The sequence below is a fragment of the Phocoena phocoena genome, chromosome 15 (assembly GCF_963924675.1).
Source record: "Phocoena phocoena chromosome 15, mPhoPho1.1, whole genome shotgun sequence".
In the NCBI taxonomy this organism is placed as follows: Eukaryota; Metazoa; Chordata; class Mammalia; order Artiodactyla; family Phocoenidae; genus Phocoena; species Phocoena phocoena.
The window spans coordinates 76,217,432-76,232,073 of NC_089233.1; the positions used below are offsets into that span (position 1 = coordinate 76,217,432).

Here is a 14,642-nt window from a genome sequence, read left to right on the forward strand (position 1 = left end):
TGACCTAACTTTGAACCTTAATCTCAAAAGGTAAAGGAGGAGTTTGCCAATTTAATGTTGTACCATAGTTCAGTCCTAGGACATTTCAAAAGGATTACTCATGTAATAGTAATAATAGTAATAGTAGTAATATCATATTGTATTTTACAAAGCTTTCCAATGCCTCATTGATAATAATATAGAAACAAGCTTAGGCAATAGAATAATCACTGATTCTCAAATGTAATTGCTTCATGTGTATTAATTACAAAAGCATTGATCATAGTATTAACATTTTTGGTGTACATTTACAAAGGAAAAAGAAAGTTGAGGTTTAGTAGCCCAGAAAAACACTAGCTTTAAAAATTAAATCTGAAATCATGAAAAAAGTTCCAACTTCCCTAGTAATCAGGAATGATTACTGAGTGCAGGTTGACTGTAAATGCAAATCGAAACCTTAAAGTACAATTTCTTGCCCCTCATACTGGCAGAAGTGTTAAAGTCTGATGATTTTCCAGGGTTGGTGAGGATGCTTTGGTGCAAGGGGTGTAAACCGGCACAGCCACTTTGGAGGACAGTTTGGCAACGTTTTCAGAGATAAAAATGCTCATGCCATTCACTGTCTCTGGATCTGCCCTAGGGAGATACTCTTACACAAAGAGGCACATACAAGCATGTTCACTGCAGCTGTTAATGGCAGACAGTTGGAGACAGCCATCATTGGGGGAACATTAAAAAGATAGTGACTTAAAAAAATTAAAATGGAGGGGAGGGATAAATTAGGAGGTTGGGATTAACACATACGCACCAACAAGGACCTACTATATAGCATAGGGAACTATACTCAATATTTTATAATCTGTAAGGGAAAATAATCTGAAAAAAATAATATATATATATATGTTTACCTGAAACTAACATGACAGCGAAAATCAACTATACTTCAATAAAATTTTTTAAACAGTAAAGTAGAATTTATATAACATAAACTTTATAAATTTAAAGTGTAGAATTCAGTGCTTTTTAGCATATTTACAGGGTTGTGCAACCATCACCACTATCTTAATTCCAGAACGTTTTTATCACCTCAAAAAGATACTCTCTGCACATTAGCAGTCACTGCCCATTTTCCCCCTCCCCTTTCCACTGGCAACCACTAACCTACCTCCTGTCTCTAGATTTGTCTGTTCTGGACATTTCATATGAATGGAACCATACGCTCTGGCCTTTCGGGGGTGAGGGTGGGGTGACCGTTTTATTGTGATATAATTCACATGCCATGCAAGTTACTCGTTTTAAACGTACAGTTCAGGGTTTTAGTATATTCACAGAGTTGTGCAACCATGACAACAATTTTAGAACATTTCATCACCCCAAAAAGAAGCCCCATACCCTCTAGCTATCATCCCTGAAACTCTCCTCCCCAGCCCCAGGAAACCATTTCTGTCTCTATAGAGACAAAGGCAATCTATAGATTTGCCAATTCTGAATATTTCATATCAGTGGATCATAAAAGATGTCTTTTGTGTCTGGCTTCTTTTACTTAGCATGTTTTCAAGATTCATCCACACATTGCAATATGTGTCAGTACTTCATTCTTTTTTACTGCCGGATAACATTCCATTGTGTGGATATACCACATTTTGTTGATCCATTCATCAGTTGGTGGACATTTGCGTTGTTTCCACCTTTGGGCTAATAATGCTGTTATGAACATCCACATACAAGTTTCTGTACGAGCATAGGTTTTCTATTCTCCTTTGTAGAATTGCTGGGTCATATGGTAATTCTGTTTTACTTTTTGAGGAATTGCCAAACGTTTCTACAGAAGTTTTGCCATTTTACTTTTCCACCATTGATGTATTAAGGGTTCCAGTTTCTCTATATCCTTGCCAACACTTATTTTCCATTTAAAAAAAGTTACAGCTGTCCTAGTGGGTATGAACTGGTGTCTCATTGTGGTTTTGATTTCCATTTCCCTAATGACTAATGATGTGGAGCGTCTTTTCTTGTGCTTATTGGCCATTTGTATATCTTTGGAGAAATGTCTATTCAATCTGTGGCATCTTTATGCTGTGCTGTAGAGCTGTTAAAAAGGAATGAGACAGATCTATATGTAGTCACCCCTGATCATAACACTGAGCAAGATAGCAGGTAGTAGACACTACCTGCTATAGGACTTCTCTGGCGGTCCCGTGTGCTTCCATTGCAGGGGGCACAGGTTCGATCCCAGGTCTGGGAACTAAGATCCCACGTGCCGGGCAGCCAAAAACAAGAAAAAAAAAAGATGCATTATAGTACCATAAGTTTTATATAAATACACATGTGTGCCATGTGTTACATACACACACCCCCTAGTACTGTATGGTAAATACAGATATGTAAGAGCATAGAGAAGGGTCTGGTAGAATAGTCCCCAGACTTATCAAGATGCTTGGTTACCTTGGGGCAGGGAGAGAGAGAACTAGTGGGGGTGGGATTTCATCAAAAGGGACTTTTGTCTTATTTATAACATTTTACAAAGTATTCATGAACTATCTGGTTAATAAAAAATTGTATGAAAACTCCTTAAAATATATACACAGTTTAAAAATATAAGAAAAAGGTAGCAACTGGGGAACTCTAGAGAGGGGTTAGAATCAGTGCTTTCATGTCACATGGAAGTGAATGTACAATTACTGTTCTGAAAATGTCATTGATCATTGATTCCCTTTATAGCTCAGACCTATTTCGTCTTATATCCTTTTTATCAAAACAGTTTTGTTGGGCTTCCCTGGTGGTGCAGTGGTTGAGAGTCTGCCTGCCGATGCAGGGGACACGGGTTCGTGCCCCAGTCCGGGAAGATCCCACATGCCGCGGAGTGGGTAGGCCCGTGAGCCATGGCCGCTGAGCCTGCACGTCCGGAGCCTGTGCTCCGCAATGGGAGAGGCCACAACAGTGAGAGGCCCGTGTACTGCAAAAAAAAAAAACCAGTTTTGTTGGTCTTTTACTAATATATAACAATACAAATAGTAGAGAGGTTTATAAAGTTAAAATTAACTGATCCTCTCTTCACCTCAAACCCCTCCTTCCCCATGACAATTAGTGTTAGTGCAGCTTCTTTTCCTAATAAACCTCTGTGTTTTTGTATTTTCTTTTCACCCCACCCAATAAGGTGTGTTTCATCAGCTTTCTGTTGTTGATGGGAAGAAGCTCCTTCCCCTCTAGGGGTAAGGGAAGTCTGTTTTTTTGGCTGCATTGGGTCTTCATTGCTGTATGCGGGCTTTTCTCTTGTTGCAGCAAGCGGGGGCTACTCTTGGTTGCGGTGAGCGGACTTGTCATTGCAGTGGCTTCTCTTGTTGCGGAGCACGGGCTCTAGACACGTGGGCTTCAGTAGTTGTGGCTTGTGGGCTCTAGATCACAGGCTCAGTAGTTATGCTACATGGGCTTAGTTGCTCCGTGGCATGTGGGATCTTCCCGGACCAGGGATCGAACCCGTGTCCCCTGCATTGGCAGGCGGATTCTTAACCACTGCGCCACCAGGGAAGTCCAAAAGGGAAGTCTGTCTTTAAGCATCTATGATAGTGGTCTTCAGCCTTGCTTTGTATCAGCCCCTACCAGAGATTGCTATTTTGCAGATCCCAAGTTCTGCTCAGGTGTCTTTATTTCATAAAAAGCTCCCATGATGATTCTGATGAGGCCACAGGGTTAAGAATCATTAATCTAGTGAGTAACAGAGCAATCATAAATTGTACCCATGATGCTTCTTCGAGAATTATTTTTGGTAGGTTCTTTATGAGAGAGTAATGAGCCTGTCAGCTCTGTGGAAACATGCCTGAACTAAGATGGTCTGTTGTGTTCCAGGAATTTCACAGAATTTTCACTTTAGGTTATTTTCAGCATTGGGGCTTTAACTCTTAACTAAATACTCTACATAGAGCTACCATCTGAGCCTGAGAAAGTGATCTTGGATTCCTTTTTGAAAATGGTAGGAATAAGTAGTACAGGGCAAACTTAGCTTTCTGCCATTTCAAATCGAAAATGAGTGGATATAGCAAGAATGACAGATGCTTAAATCTTCCATGCCAGGCAAACTATCCCTAGGTCTTGTTTTGTAAAGTTTTTTCACCCCTCCCCCCACCCCCACCCCCAGATTTTTGTAGACTTTTTTTTTTTTTTTTTTTTTTTTTTGCGGTACGCGGGCCTGTCACTGTTGTGGCCTCTCCCGTTGCGGAGCACAGGCTCCAGACGCGCAGACTTAGCGGCCATGGCTTACGGGCCCAGCCACTCCGCGGCATGTGGGATCTTCCCAGACCAGGGCACGAACCCGTGTGCCCTGCATTGGCAGACGGACTCTCAACCAGTGCGCCACCAGGGAAGCCCTAGACTTCTTTATAGTATGTTTGCCTGAGATGCAAGTGAGAAACTCACGTGATTCATAAAACTCCACACTAATTTCCATTCTTAATGTTTTCAGACGTAAAACGCAGAAATTCATAGATGCCATTTAGAGACGTAATAATAATCAGTTTCTTTAGAATAATAAACCTAAGTAATCTTTCTTATGTCTTAAATTTTTGTTAAACTTTACATTTTCTCTTCTAGGTATTCTCATGGGAGCAGTTATAAAAGTTATAGAGTTTAAAAAACTGGCAAATTGGAAGGTAGGTTTACCCAATTGTTCTTTTTTTTAACATATTTACAATTTTTATTGGTTCTTTAGTAACACTGATTATGGTGGCTTTCTTATCATTCCTTGACTGTCAGTGAAGTTTATATTGTCCCATTAATTTTTTAACATTCTGGTAGATTAGGGTTGATATCTTTACATCTGAGTTTTTTGAAAAAGCATAAATCTCATACTGTTTCAAATTAACATAGGAGCATTCAATGCCATGTTTTGTTATTTACTTGCATTTTTATAATCTTAGACTAACTTGCTGTATACAGGGCTCTAATTAGCATTTAACATTAAACAATGTTTATTGCTCCTAATTCCATTCTGACAGCTGAGCCCAATAAGACATATCTGCCCAGCACTGTAGACCTTACAGAATGCTTTATATACTGTAGCTTTTGTCATCCTCATGACAACCATGGAGGCAGATTGACCACGTATTATCCCCGTTTTTACAGATGAAGAAAGTGACCTCTGAGAGGTTGGGACATGTCTAACATCACAGAGCTAGAGAGCGGTTGGGTTGGCTCTTGTGTCCAGACCCTCTGGTCCTATGTGTTCTGTATTTTCTCTGCCACTTGTCCTCACTTGTGGATGTTCCCACCCTTACGTTCACACAATGGTCATTAGAGCGTGAGGTCCAAGGACTAATTGAAACTCAAGTTTCAGCTTAAACTTTGAGCATCTGTGTCAAGTAGGGAGTTTAACAAGTGTGTAACAAAACTGATTTTGTGGAGGGAAATAAGGTCCATTTCAAAATATTAAAAGAATTGTATGGTTAAAATGTGTCACATTTGAGCTCCTAGGTGTGAGGGTTAATTTATCCGTGGAACTGTAGAGTATAAATTTGCAAAAAAGGGCTTCCCTGGTGACGCAGTGGTTAAGAATCCGCCTGCCAGTGCAGGGGACACCGGTTTGAGCTCTGGTCCGGGAAGATCCCACATGCCGTGGAGCAACTAAGCCCATGCGCCACAACTACTGAGCCTATGCTCTAGGGCCTGCGAGCCACAATTACTGAAGCCTGTGCACCTAGAGCCTGTGCTCCGCAACAAGAGAAGCCCACCACAATGAGAAGCCCACGCACCGCAACGAAGAGTAGCCCCCGCTCACCACAACTAGAGAAAGCCCAAAGCCCACACACGGCAACGAAGACCCAATGCAGCCAAACATAAAGAAATAAGTAAATTAAAAAAAAAAAAAATTTGCAAAACAAGCCTCATGGTCTGACGCAAAACACAATTTGAAGCTGTTATAAATAATATTCAGGATATATTTTATTAAATGAATTCTCAAAATGTACATTGAGCTTGGAATATTTCTAGAGCTACCCTCAGCTGGGGAAGGAGCTAAGCGGGCCCCACTGGAGCATGCTGTATATGAAGCTCAACTGGTTCAGTTTAACCCCCCTCACAGTAGCTTCTGCAACTGGTTCAGTTTAACCCCCCTCACAGTGGCTCATTCTAGGGCAGGAGCAACTGACTGTACACTCTTTCTCAACTCTTAGACTAGATAGAGCCTGATGTGTAAATACCACCTGCTAACACATTTTGTTTGATTTAAAATCAATTGATCAAAATTGGAATCGATTTTAAAACAATTAAAAAATCATTAAGTTTTTTGTTTTGTTTTATTTTGTTTTTCATGGAGGAGAAAGAAAGAGTGGCTTTATTTCTTTGCCAGGCAAAGGGGGAACACAGTAGGTTAGCGCCTCAAGAACTGTGCCCCCAGTTTTATTTTAAATGTTATTAATCTATACAAAATTCTAGAAATTTCACATGGATTTTTAAAAAATATTTTAAACTGCTTAATTTGTAATCTTTTTAAAAAATTAATTAAAGTTTTTATTTTTGGCTGCATTGGGTCTTCGTTGCTGTGCGCGGGCTTTCTCTAGTTGTAGTGAGTGGGGGCTACTCTTCAATGTCATGAGCAGGCTTCTCTTGTTGTGGAGCACGGGCTCTAGTCACGCAGGCTTCAGTAGTTATGGCATGCGGGCTCAGTAGTTGTGGCTCACGGGCTTAGTTGCCCCAAGGCATGTGGGATCTTCCCAGACCAGGGCTCAAGCCTGTGTCCCCTGCATTGGCAGGCGGATTCTTAACCACTGCGCCACCAGGGAAGTCCTCACATAAAAATTTGAACTTCTAGCTTCTCTCAAAGAAGCAGAAGCTCTCTCAACACCAGGCCCACATTCCCCACAGCAGAGATCCAAGGCACTGAGTGCAGCTGCAGCCCTGGGGAATGCTGTATGATCCCTTCTCCGAGCAGGAGGAGGAAAGGTTATCTTTTACTTTTAGTTTTATATGCTTCAGTATTATTAAATTTATTTTTCAACAGATGTTAGTTTTCAAGTTAAATAATATATTGAATAGTATAGATGAGTGAACCAGAGTTGGGTGGTGAATGTAATTAAGTGCCCTGAAGAGCCATCTAGACAACCAGTGCTTGACCTCAGAAACGGGTGAGGTTTTTAGGGTAAAACCATTGGGCAGGCTTTCTGGAGGAGCAGGTGTTTGTGGAAGCCAAAGCAGGAAGTAGGATCTGTTTGGAAACTGGGTGCTGCAGGGAACAGGGGAGGTAAGAAAAACAGTGAAGTTGCTGGGTGTTTTCTTTCCAGACTGTCCTGCTGGGCCTGCCTTCTACCTATATTGTCATATGCTTAATATGTTTCTTTAAGTCAACTTGCTTTTTTATGTATATAAGTCTTTACAACAGTTTTTTAAAAGCTTTTATTGTGGTAAAATATACATAACATAAAATTTAGCATTTTAGCCATTTTTAAGTGTACAATTCAGTGGCATTAAATACATTTACAATGTTGTTTAATCATCACATCTATTTCCAGAATTTTTTCATCATCCCAGATGGAAACTCTACCCATTAAACAATTCCCTATTCCTCTCTCCCTACTTTGTTTTCTACTTTCTATTTTTCTTAGTATTTTCTATTTTTTTAGTAGCCCCTATTCTACTTTCTGTGTTTATGAATTTACCTATTCTAGGTACCTCAAATGGGTGGAATCATATAATATTTGTCCTTTTTTATCTGGCTTATTTTATCAATACTTAGCATGATGTGTTTTTTTCTGTTTTGTTTTGTTTTTGCGGTACGTGGGCCTCTCACTGGTGTGGCCTCTCCCGTTGCGGAGCACAGGCTCCGGACGCACAGGCTCAGCGGCCATGGCTCACGGGCCTAGCTGCTCTGCGGCATGTGGGATCTTCCCAGACCAGGGCACGAACCCATGTCCCCTGCATCGGCAGGCGGACTCTTAACCACTGCGCCACCAGGGAAGCCCTAGCATGATGTTTTTAAGGTTCATCCACTTTGTAGCCTGTGTCATAACTTGTTTCCTTTTTATGGCTGAATAATATTCCATGGTCAGTATATACGACACTTTGTTTATCCATTCATCTGTTGATGGGCCCTGGGGTTGTTTCCACCTTTTGACTGTCGTGAATAATGCTGCTATGAACGTTGGTGTACTATATACATTTATTTTAAAGGAAACATTATAATACTGTTTTAAGTGGGAAACCAATATTGTTTTTATAAATAAATACGATAAAAACAAAGTGGTACATTTGCTTGCTGAAGCCTCTGAGGACAAACCTGTCCTCTGTCAAAAAGGGGGATCAGCGTATTGGAGAGAGGCTTAACACGGTAGCACCAAACTGACGCGTCTGACTTAATTGGGATTGAGAAAGAATCAAAAAGGGCTGACTTTCTCAATCCGTGGGGTCAGTGGTATTCGACACACATTGCTCAAGTACCACCTAAAACCACATCAGCTCACTTTAGGGGAGATACTGCCCAAAGGAACCTGGGATCTTTCTGTAACACTGTTCACTGTAAGGTGGTGTGTGCGTTTCCTGTGGCTTCTGTAACGAATTACCACAAATTGGGTGGCTTAAAACAGCAGAGATTTGTTCTCTCATAGTTCTAGAGGCCAGAAGTCTGAAATCAAGGTGTTGGCAGGGCCACACTCCCTCAAGGGAGCGAATCCAGGCCCTAGGGGAGAGTCCTTCGCTGCCTCTTCCGGCTTCAGGTGGTCCCAGGCATTCCTTGGTGATGGCAGCCTAACTCCTGTCTCTGCTTCAGTCTGTCCTCATGTGCCTTCACCTCTGTGTCTGTGTGTCCCTTTCTGTCTCTAAAAGGACACTGTCATTGGGTTTAGGGCCCACCCTAATCCAGTATGATCTCAGCTGTGATTCTTCTCTTAATTCCATCTGCAAAGTCCCTATTTTCAAATCAGGTCGCATTTTGAGGTTTCAGGTCACATGAATTGGGAGGAGAGGACACTGTGAACCCACTGCAGGTGGGTTCTCCTTTTTCCCAGGGGGTGTTTTGTTTCTGAAACTCGCAGAGTCTCTGCAGTGGCCCAACTGCACAGATCCTGCGAATATCTTGCCCCACAAAGCACAGAGATCGGCCCATTTCTTTTCACATGGCCCCAGTCTGAGTCATGAGCTTGTGATACAGGCGGTTATTTTAAGACTTAATAAGGCATTTTCAGAAGTCATCATTTGCTTCTATTTTGAGCCTTTTTTGAATGTTATTTAGTCTTTATGGTAACAGCCGTACATTTGTAAGGATACATTTATCATTCTTTTGAATAGGGATTTTGACAAGAAGTCAGACTGTCAAGATTGTGACATAGAAGTTTTCATATGAAAAGGGCCTGATTTTGCAGTATTAAATAGACTGCGTATTACCTGTAGTCATTTTGGGCTTGAGAACCAGTATGTATTTTCCCCCAATCCACCAACAACTAGAGAACTGTATTACTATAGAAGATGAAATTATTATTCCATTCCCCCCAAAGGTGGCCATATTCTAAAAATACCTTTCATAATGGTACTTAATATTTGAATCTGAAAGCATGGCAAGGGGCTCGCTTTATAGCCATGTCCCAGGTTGCAAGGGCATCAGGTGAGGACTGTTTCATCACATCAGATTTAGGAAAATGACATAGTTGTCTATGACATGCAGAGAAAAGGCAGGGCTATTTTAAACATGAGTAGGGTTTACTCTTCCTCTAAGTGGATTGTTTTAGGGCTTACTGTTAACCTTTTTCCTGGAGGAATCCAATTTGTGGACTTGTTTTTGAAAGTGTTCTATTTGAATTGAAATGTTTTCTATATTAAAATTCGTTTTCTTTCCTTAGTAAAGAATAAAAAGCGTACCGCTGTATGTTTGGAAGTGGTTCATTCTGCTATTTATTTTGCTGGTCACCTTTTAAAATCATTTGTCCTACATTTTTAAATGCATGTTTTGAGGTTTTTGTATATTTGTTTGTTTTTGTCTCTCCTTTTGTTTGGTTTTATTATCAGGTGGTGGTTTAAGCATTGTATTTTTCCACTGGGCCAGGTTCTAAAAGAACAGTTACTTTGGCTTTTCATTGATGGATTTATTTCTTAATTACACAGATTTCATGCCTCTGAAAATATCCATTTTATATTTACAGGAGGAAGAAATGTTTCGTCCAAATATGTTTTTCCTCCTTTTGCTTCCACCTATTATATTTGAGTCAGGATATTCATTACACAAGGTAAGACTCAGGCACACATTAGTGCTTTTGGTCCGGGTGGCTCCGTGTGTTTGTAAGGCAAGTTCCTTAAAAGCTCAGGTGTTAATTTAGCAGTGGTGGCTCTGTGTGAACACCCTGGCGTGTGTGGTAGAAGCTAGACTGTCATGCCTGACTTGTAGAGGGAGCAAACATGGTCAGTGGGCTGCTTTCATGGTTTGAGGCAGTGTGGCTTACTAGTGTTTTCCATAGAGGGGTACTTTGCCTAGAAAGAAATAGCCAAAGTGATTTTGATGGTACACAGGTGTTACATTGACTCCTCTTGGACACAGACTGACCCATGTTAAGAGGACAGACTGCGTCCTGGGATGACAGGGACAGGTGCCCCAGGCCTACTGGTTCTCTCACGTCACCACATCGGGCCTTTCTCCTGCCTTGGGCCCATCCATCCTTCAGTGTCTCCCCTCTCAGGGCACTGCCTTGGGCCTCAGCTCCCAGCCATTATGCCCTTTAAGCCCCAGTCTCCATTCCTTCCCACCCTCTCCCTGGCCCTGCTTTTCCTCACCAGACTGGAGCCCCATCCTTCCCCCTAGTCTTCCACCTCCTTCTGGCCCAGCCACCTACTCCCACAGTTGCTCCGCTCATTCTTGGCTTCCTGACCCTGGAGAGCAGCATCACTGGCCCCTGCTCAGTTCTCTGCTTTGCTCTGGCATTTCTGGTCTCTGTCTTCCAGCTTCCAGTGGGGCTCTTTCTGCCTGGGCAGGAGCTTCTCACTTTTAAGCCAGTTTGTGTGTGTACCTGAGTCTTTTCCTTGTCTATGAGTTCCTTTTTTTTTTTTAATTTGTATAGCAAACTTGTTTTTTTTTAATATATTTATTTATTTATTTATTTATTTATGGCTGCATTGGGTCTTCATTGCTGCCTGCGGGCTTTCTCTAGTTGCAGCGAGTGGGGCTACTCTTCGTTGCGGTGCACAGGCTTCTCATTGTGGTGGCTTCTCTTGTTGCGGAGCGTGGGCTCTAGGTGTGTGAGCTTCAGTAGTTGTGGCATGCGGGCTCAGTAGTTGTGGCTCACAGGCTCTAGAGCACAGGCTCAGTAGTTGTAGCGCACAGGCTTAGTTGTTCCGTGGCATGTGGGATCTTCCCGGACCAGGGCTCAAACCCGTGTCCCCTGCATTGGCAAGCGGATTCTAAACCACTGCGTCACTAGGGAAGTCCGTATGAGTTCTTTTTAAATATAAGTGTATTTAAGTTTTAAAATAAAAAGGTGATTCAACTTAAAATACTAGTAATACAACAGTTATTTTGTAAATATGATTTAAAAAAACTGTGAAGGTTGGAAAGACTAAGGATCGGCATATCTTTGGAGAGAGGAAAGAGCCTGGACTTTAGAGCCAGAGAGACCTAGGCCTAATCATGCGCTGCCCCCTATAGGTTCCTTTTGAGTAGAGTAGAAATTAAAAACAGAGGACAAAAAGATCCCCAAAACCCTACCTCCTAGGTTGCTTTGAGATTTACATTAGATGAAAGAATGTATGCAAAGCACCACTCACCACATTAAATAATTGGTAGTGCTTCTTGTTATTATCTGTTATAACATGACTAGTGTTATTATTAATAATAATGTAATAAACTTGAGTTAAATTTGTTATGAGAGTTTTGGTAAAAACATACAAATTAAATTTTTAATTTTCCTCCTGGATATTAAAGCAAAATTATTCTAAGATGTTCAGGCCAGATTTTTTTTAAGTTATTATTTTATTGTGCATTAAAATAAAAAGTGAAAAGGAAGTTTAATATAAAAAAAATCCCATATCCTGGGCTTCCCTAGTGGCACAGTGGTTGAGAGTCCGCCTGCCCATGCAGGGGACACGGGTTCGTGCCCCGGTCCGGGAGGATCCCACATGCCGCAGAGCGGCTGGGCCCGTGAGCCATGGCCGCTGGGCCTGCGCATCCGGAGCCTGTGCTCCACAACCGGAGAGGCCACAGCGGTGAGAGGCCCGCGTACCACAAAAAAAAAAAAAAAAATCCCATATCTTATAAACTATTACTGACATCAGATAATTGTTAAAAAGAAAACAAGCAAGAAGGATTGAAGGTCAGTATCTCTCACTCTTTAATTTTGTGAACAAATCTTGAAAGAACTGAGCAGATTATGAAAATATTTCAAAACAGTGCTGAAGAAAATGGGTTGATTTTTTTTTTTTTTCCCCTTTGGCTGCCACTCGGCGTGTGGGATCTTAGTTCCTCGACCAGGGATTGAACCTGTGCCCTCGGCAGTGAGAGCAAGCATCCTAACCACTGGACTGCCAGGGAACTCCCGAAAAATGATTCGATTTTGACTTAAAAACATAAGACTGGTTATTATATTAGCACATGTAAAGTTTTTATTTTCTAATTTTTTGGAGGGAGGGGAAATAGTTATTTAAAATTTGAGGAAAATAGTATTTTCTTAAGAGAAGAAATTTTTGAAGATGGCTTTACAGCAGAAACTGTGACAATTTATGTGAAAGGGACTAGTGTGAGTTGGAATGGGAATTCAGAGACTTCTGTCCACTGCCTACCCACCCCCAAAGAAGATAGGAAGTTGACTTTATTTTAATATTGCTATATTTGCTGATGTAAATTTGGACTTGGAATAAAAATTTCAGTACAATTATTATCAGTTGGTATGTATTAGGTAGGCAGCTATTTGGTTCTTTAAATTATTAATATAAGAATAGAACTTTTTAAAAAATAAATTTATTTATTTATTTACTTTTGGCTGCATTGGGTCTTCGTTGCTGCGTGCGGGCTTTCTCTAGTTGGAGCGAGCGGGGGCTACTCTTCTTTGAAGTGCGCGGGCTCCTCATTGCGGTGGCTTCTCTTGTTGCGGAGCACGGGCTCTAGGCACGTGGGCCTCAGTAGCTGTGGCTCACGGGCTCTAGAGCGCAGGCTCAGTAATTGTGGTGCACAGGCTTAGTTGCTCTGCGGCATGTGGGATCTTCCTGGACCAGGGCTCAAACCCATGTTTCCTGTATTGGCAGGCGGATTCTTAACTGCTGCACCACCAGGGAAGCCCAAGAATAGAACATTTTTAAAATTATGTCTGAGAGAAGCAAATAAATTTGCTTTATGTAGCAAAGGGAAGTTCTTATAGTGGGGCAACTTGAATTTGGGTAACTTTCCAACATCCAGATTAATATTAGCCAACGACATAAGTTATATCAGAATTAGATCCCTATAAACAGACCAAGGCTTAGTGTAATCTATTTTTAAATCACAAAATTAAGCAGCTCTCTGCAAAGAAAAACTCATAGATGAAAGCCTTTTGTTTAGGAAAAAACCAAATCATTGTGTTTGCCTTGAGCTATTTTAAAGTTCTTTGTGTGCTAAAGATTGATATGCCAAACAAAGTAATTGAATGTCTGATTATGGTCAGCCAAATCAAAATTGCAAAAAATGAAGCAAAGAAACTTCCTGAAGGAGATAGGCTTAGTGGGTTGTCAGTGCTGAGCTGAGGACAGTCTTCTGAAGTGAGCTTTAAAGTATCAGTTCCTGGGAATTCCCTCATGGTCCAGTGGTTAGGACTCAGCACTTTCACTGCCGAGGGCCCGGGTTTCAATCCCTGGTCAGGGAACTAAGATCCCACAAGCTGCATGACGTGGCCAAAAAAAAAAAGTATCAGTTCCTGTTGTCCATGGCTTGACAATTTCTGAGCGAAAAAATGGTTTTCCTTGTCCAGACCCACAATCACGGACCATCAAGTTACCCTGGCCTTATTCCTAAACAGAGTCCACAGGATTCTAATAAATAGCTTAATTTTTAAAATTTTATGGAAATTTGAAAGATGTTACCATACTGCTTGGACTCCAATATTTTCTCTTAAATGCTGTATAGGTGGGAATATATTTTATCTATTCTATTTGATGATACTAATAGAGTGAAATAAAATTGCTTAAAAGATGTGGACTACAAAAAGGAGCTTCTGATAGTATAATCTATTATCTTGACATTCTTTGTAGCAATGTACCTTTTCTTAATTAATTGAAAAATTATAATTATATAAACTTTGGACTTTAATCAGACATGAAACGCAGTTAATTCCTTTAGTACCTATTCATGGGGCATCTTGCATCTGACAGGCTGTATGCCAGTGACTGTTGTACAAAAGCAGATGTGGTCATTGCCCCCATTGAGCCTGCAACCTAGTGGGAAAGACAGATACCAAATAATTACATAAATAAATGTAACGTTTCAGCTATGTCAAGTGCTACCAGGAGAGAGTCACTGTGCATTGAGAGCATAGACTGGGATCTGACTTGGGTAAGGGATCAGAGAAGGCTTCCCTCAGGAAGAGTCAAAATGTCCTGAGATCTTGGGACGATTAAAGTTCACTAAGCGAAGGGGAAGGAAGAGTGCTCCAAGCCCAGGGAGCATGATGTGTTTGAAAAACAAAAAGCTACTAGTGTGACTGGAACCCAGAGAACAAAGGGGAGGTTAGAGGCCT

The 14,642-nt window shown here is 41.2% G+C and overlaps 1 protein-coding gene across 1 annotated transcript in view; it reads left to right on the forward strand.

The window, feature by feature from the left end:
* Nucleotides 1–14,642, forward strand: part of SLC9A8 (solute carrier family 9 member A8) — a 66,982-nt gene that overhangs the window by 18,819 nt on the left and 33,521 nt on the right. The window contains exons 4-5 of the mRNA XM_065892755.1: nucleotides 4,564–4,622; nucleotides 10,095–10,178. Of these exons, the coding sequence (XP_065748827.1) occupies nucleotides 4,564–4,622; nucleotides 10,095–10,178 (143 nt within the window). The remainder of the gene's footprint in view (nucleotides 1–4,563; nucleotides 4,623–10,094; nucleotides 10,179–14,642) is intronic.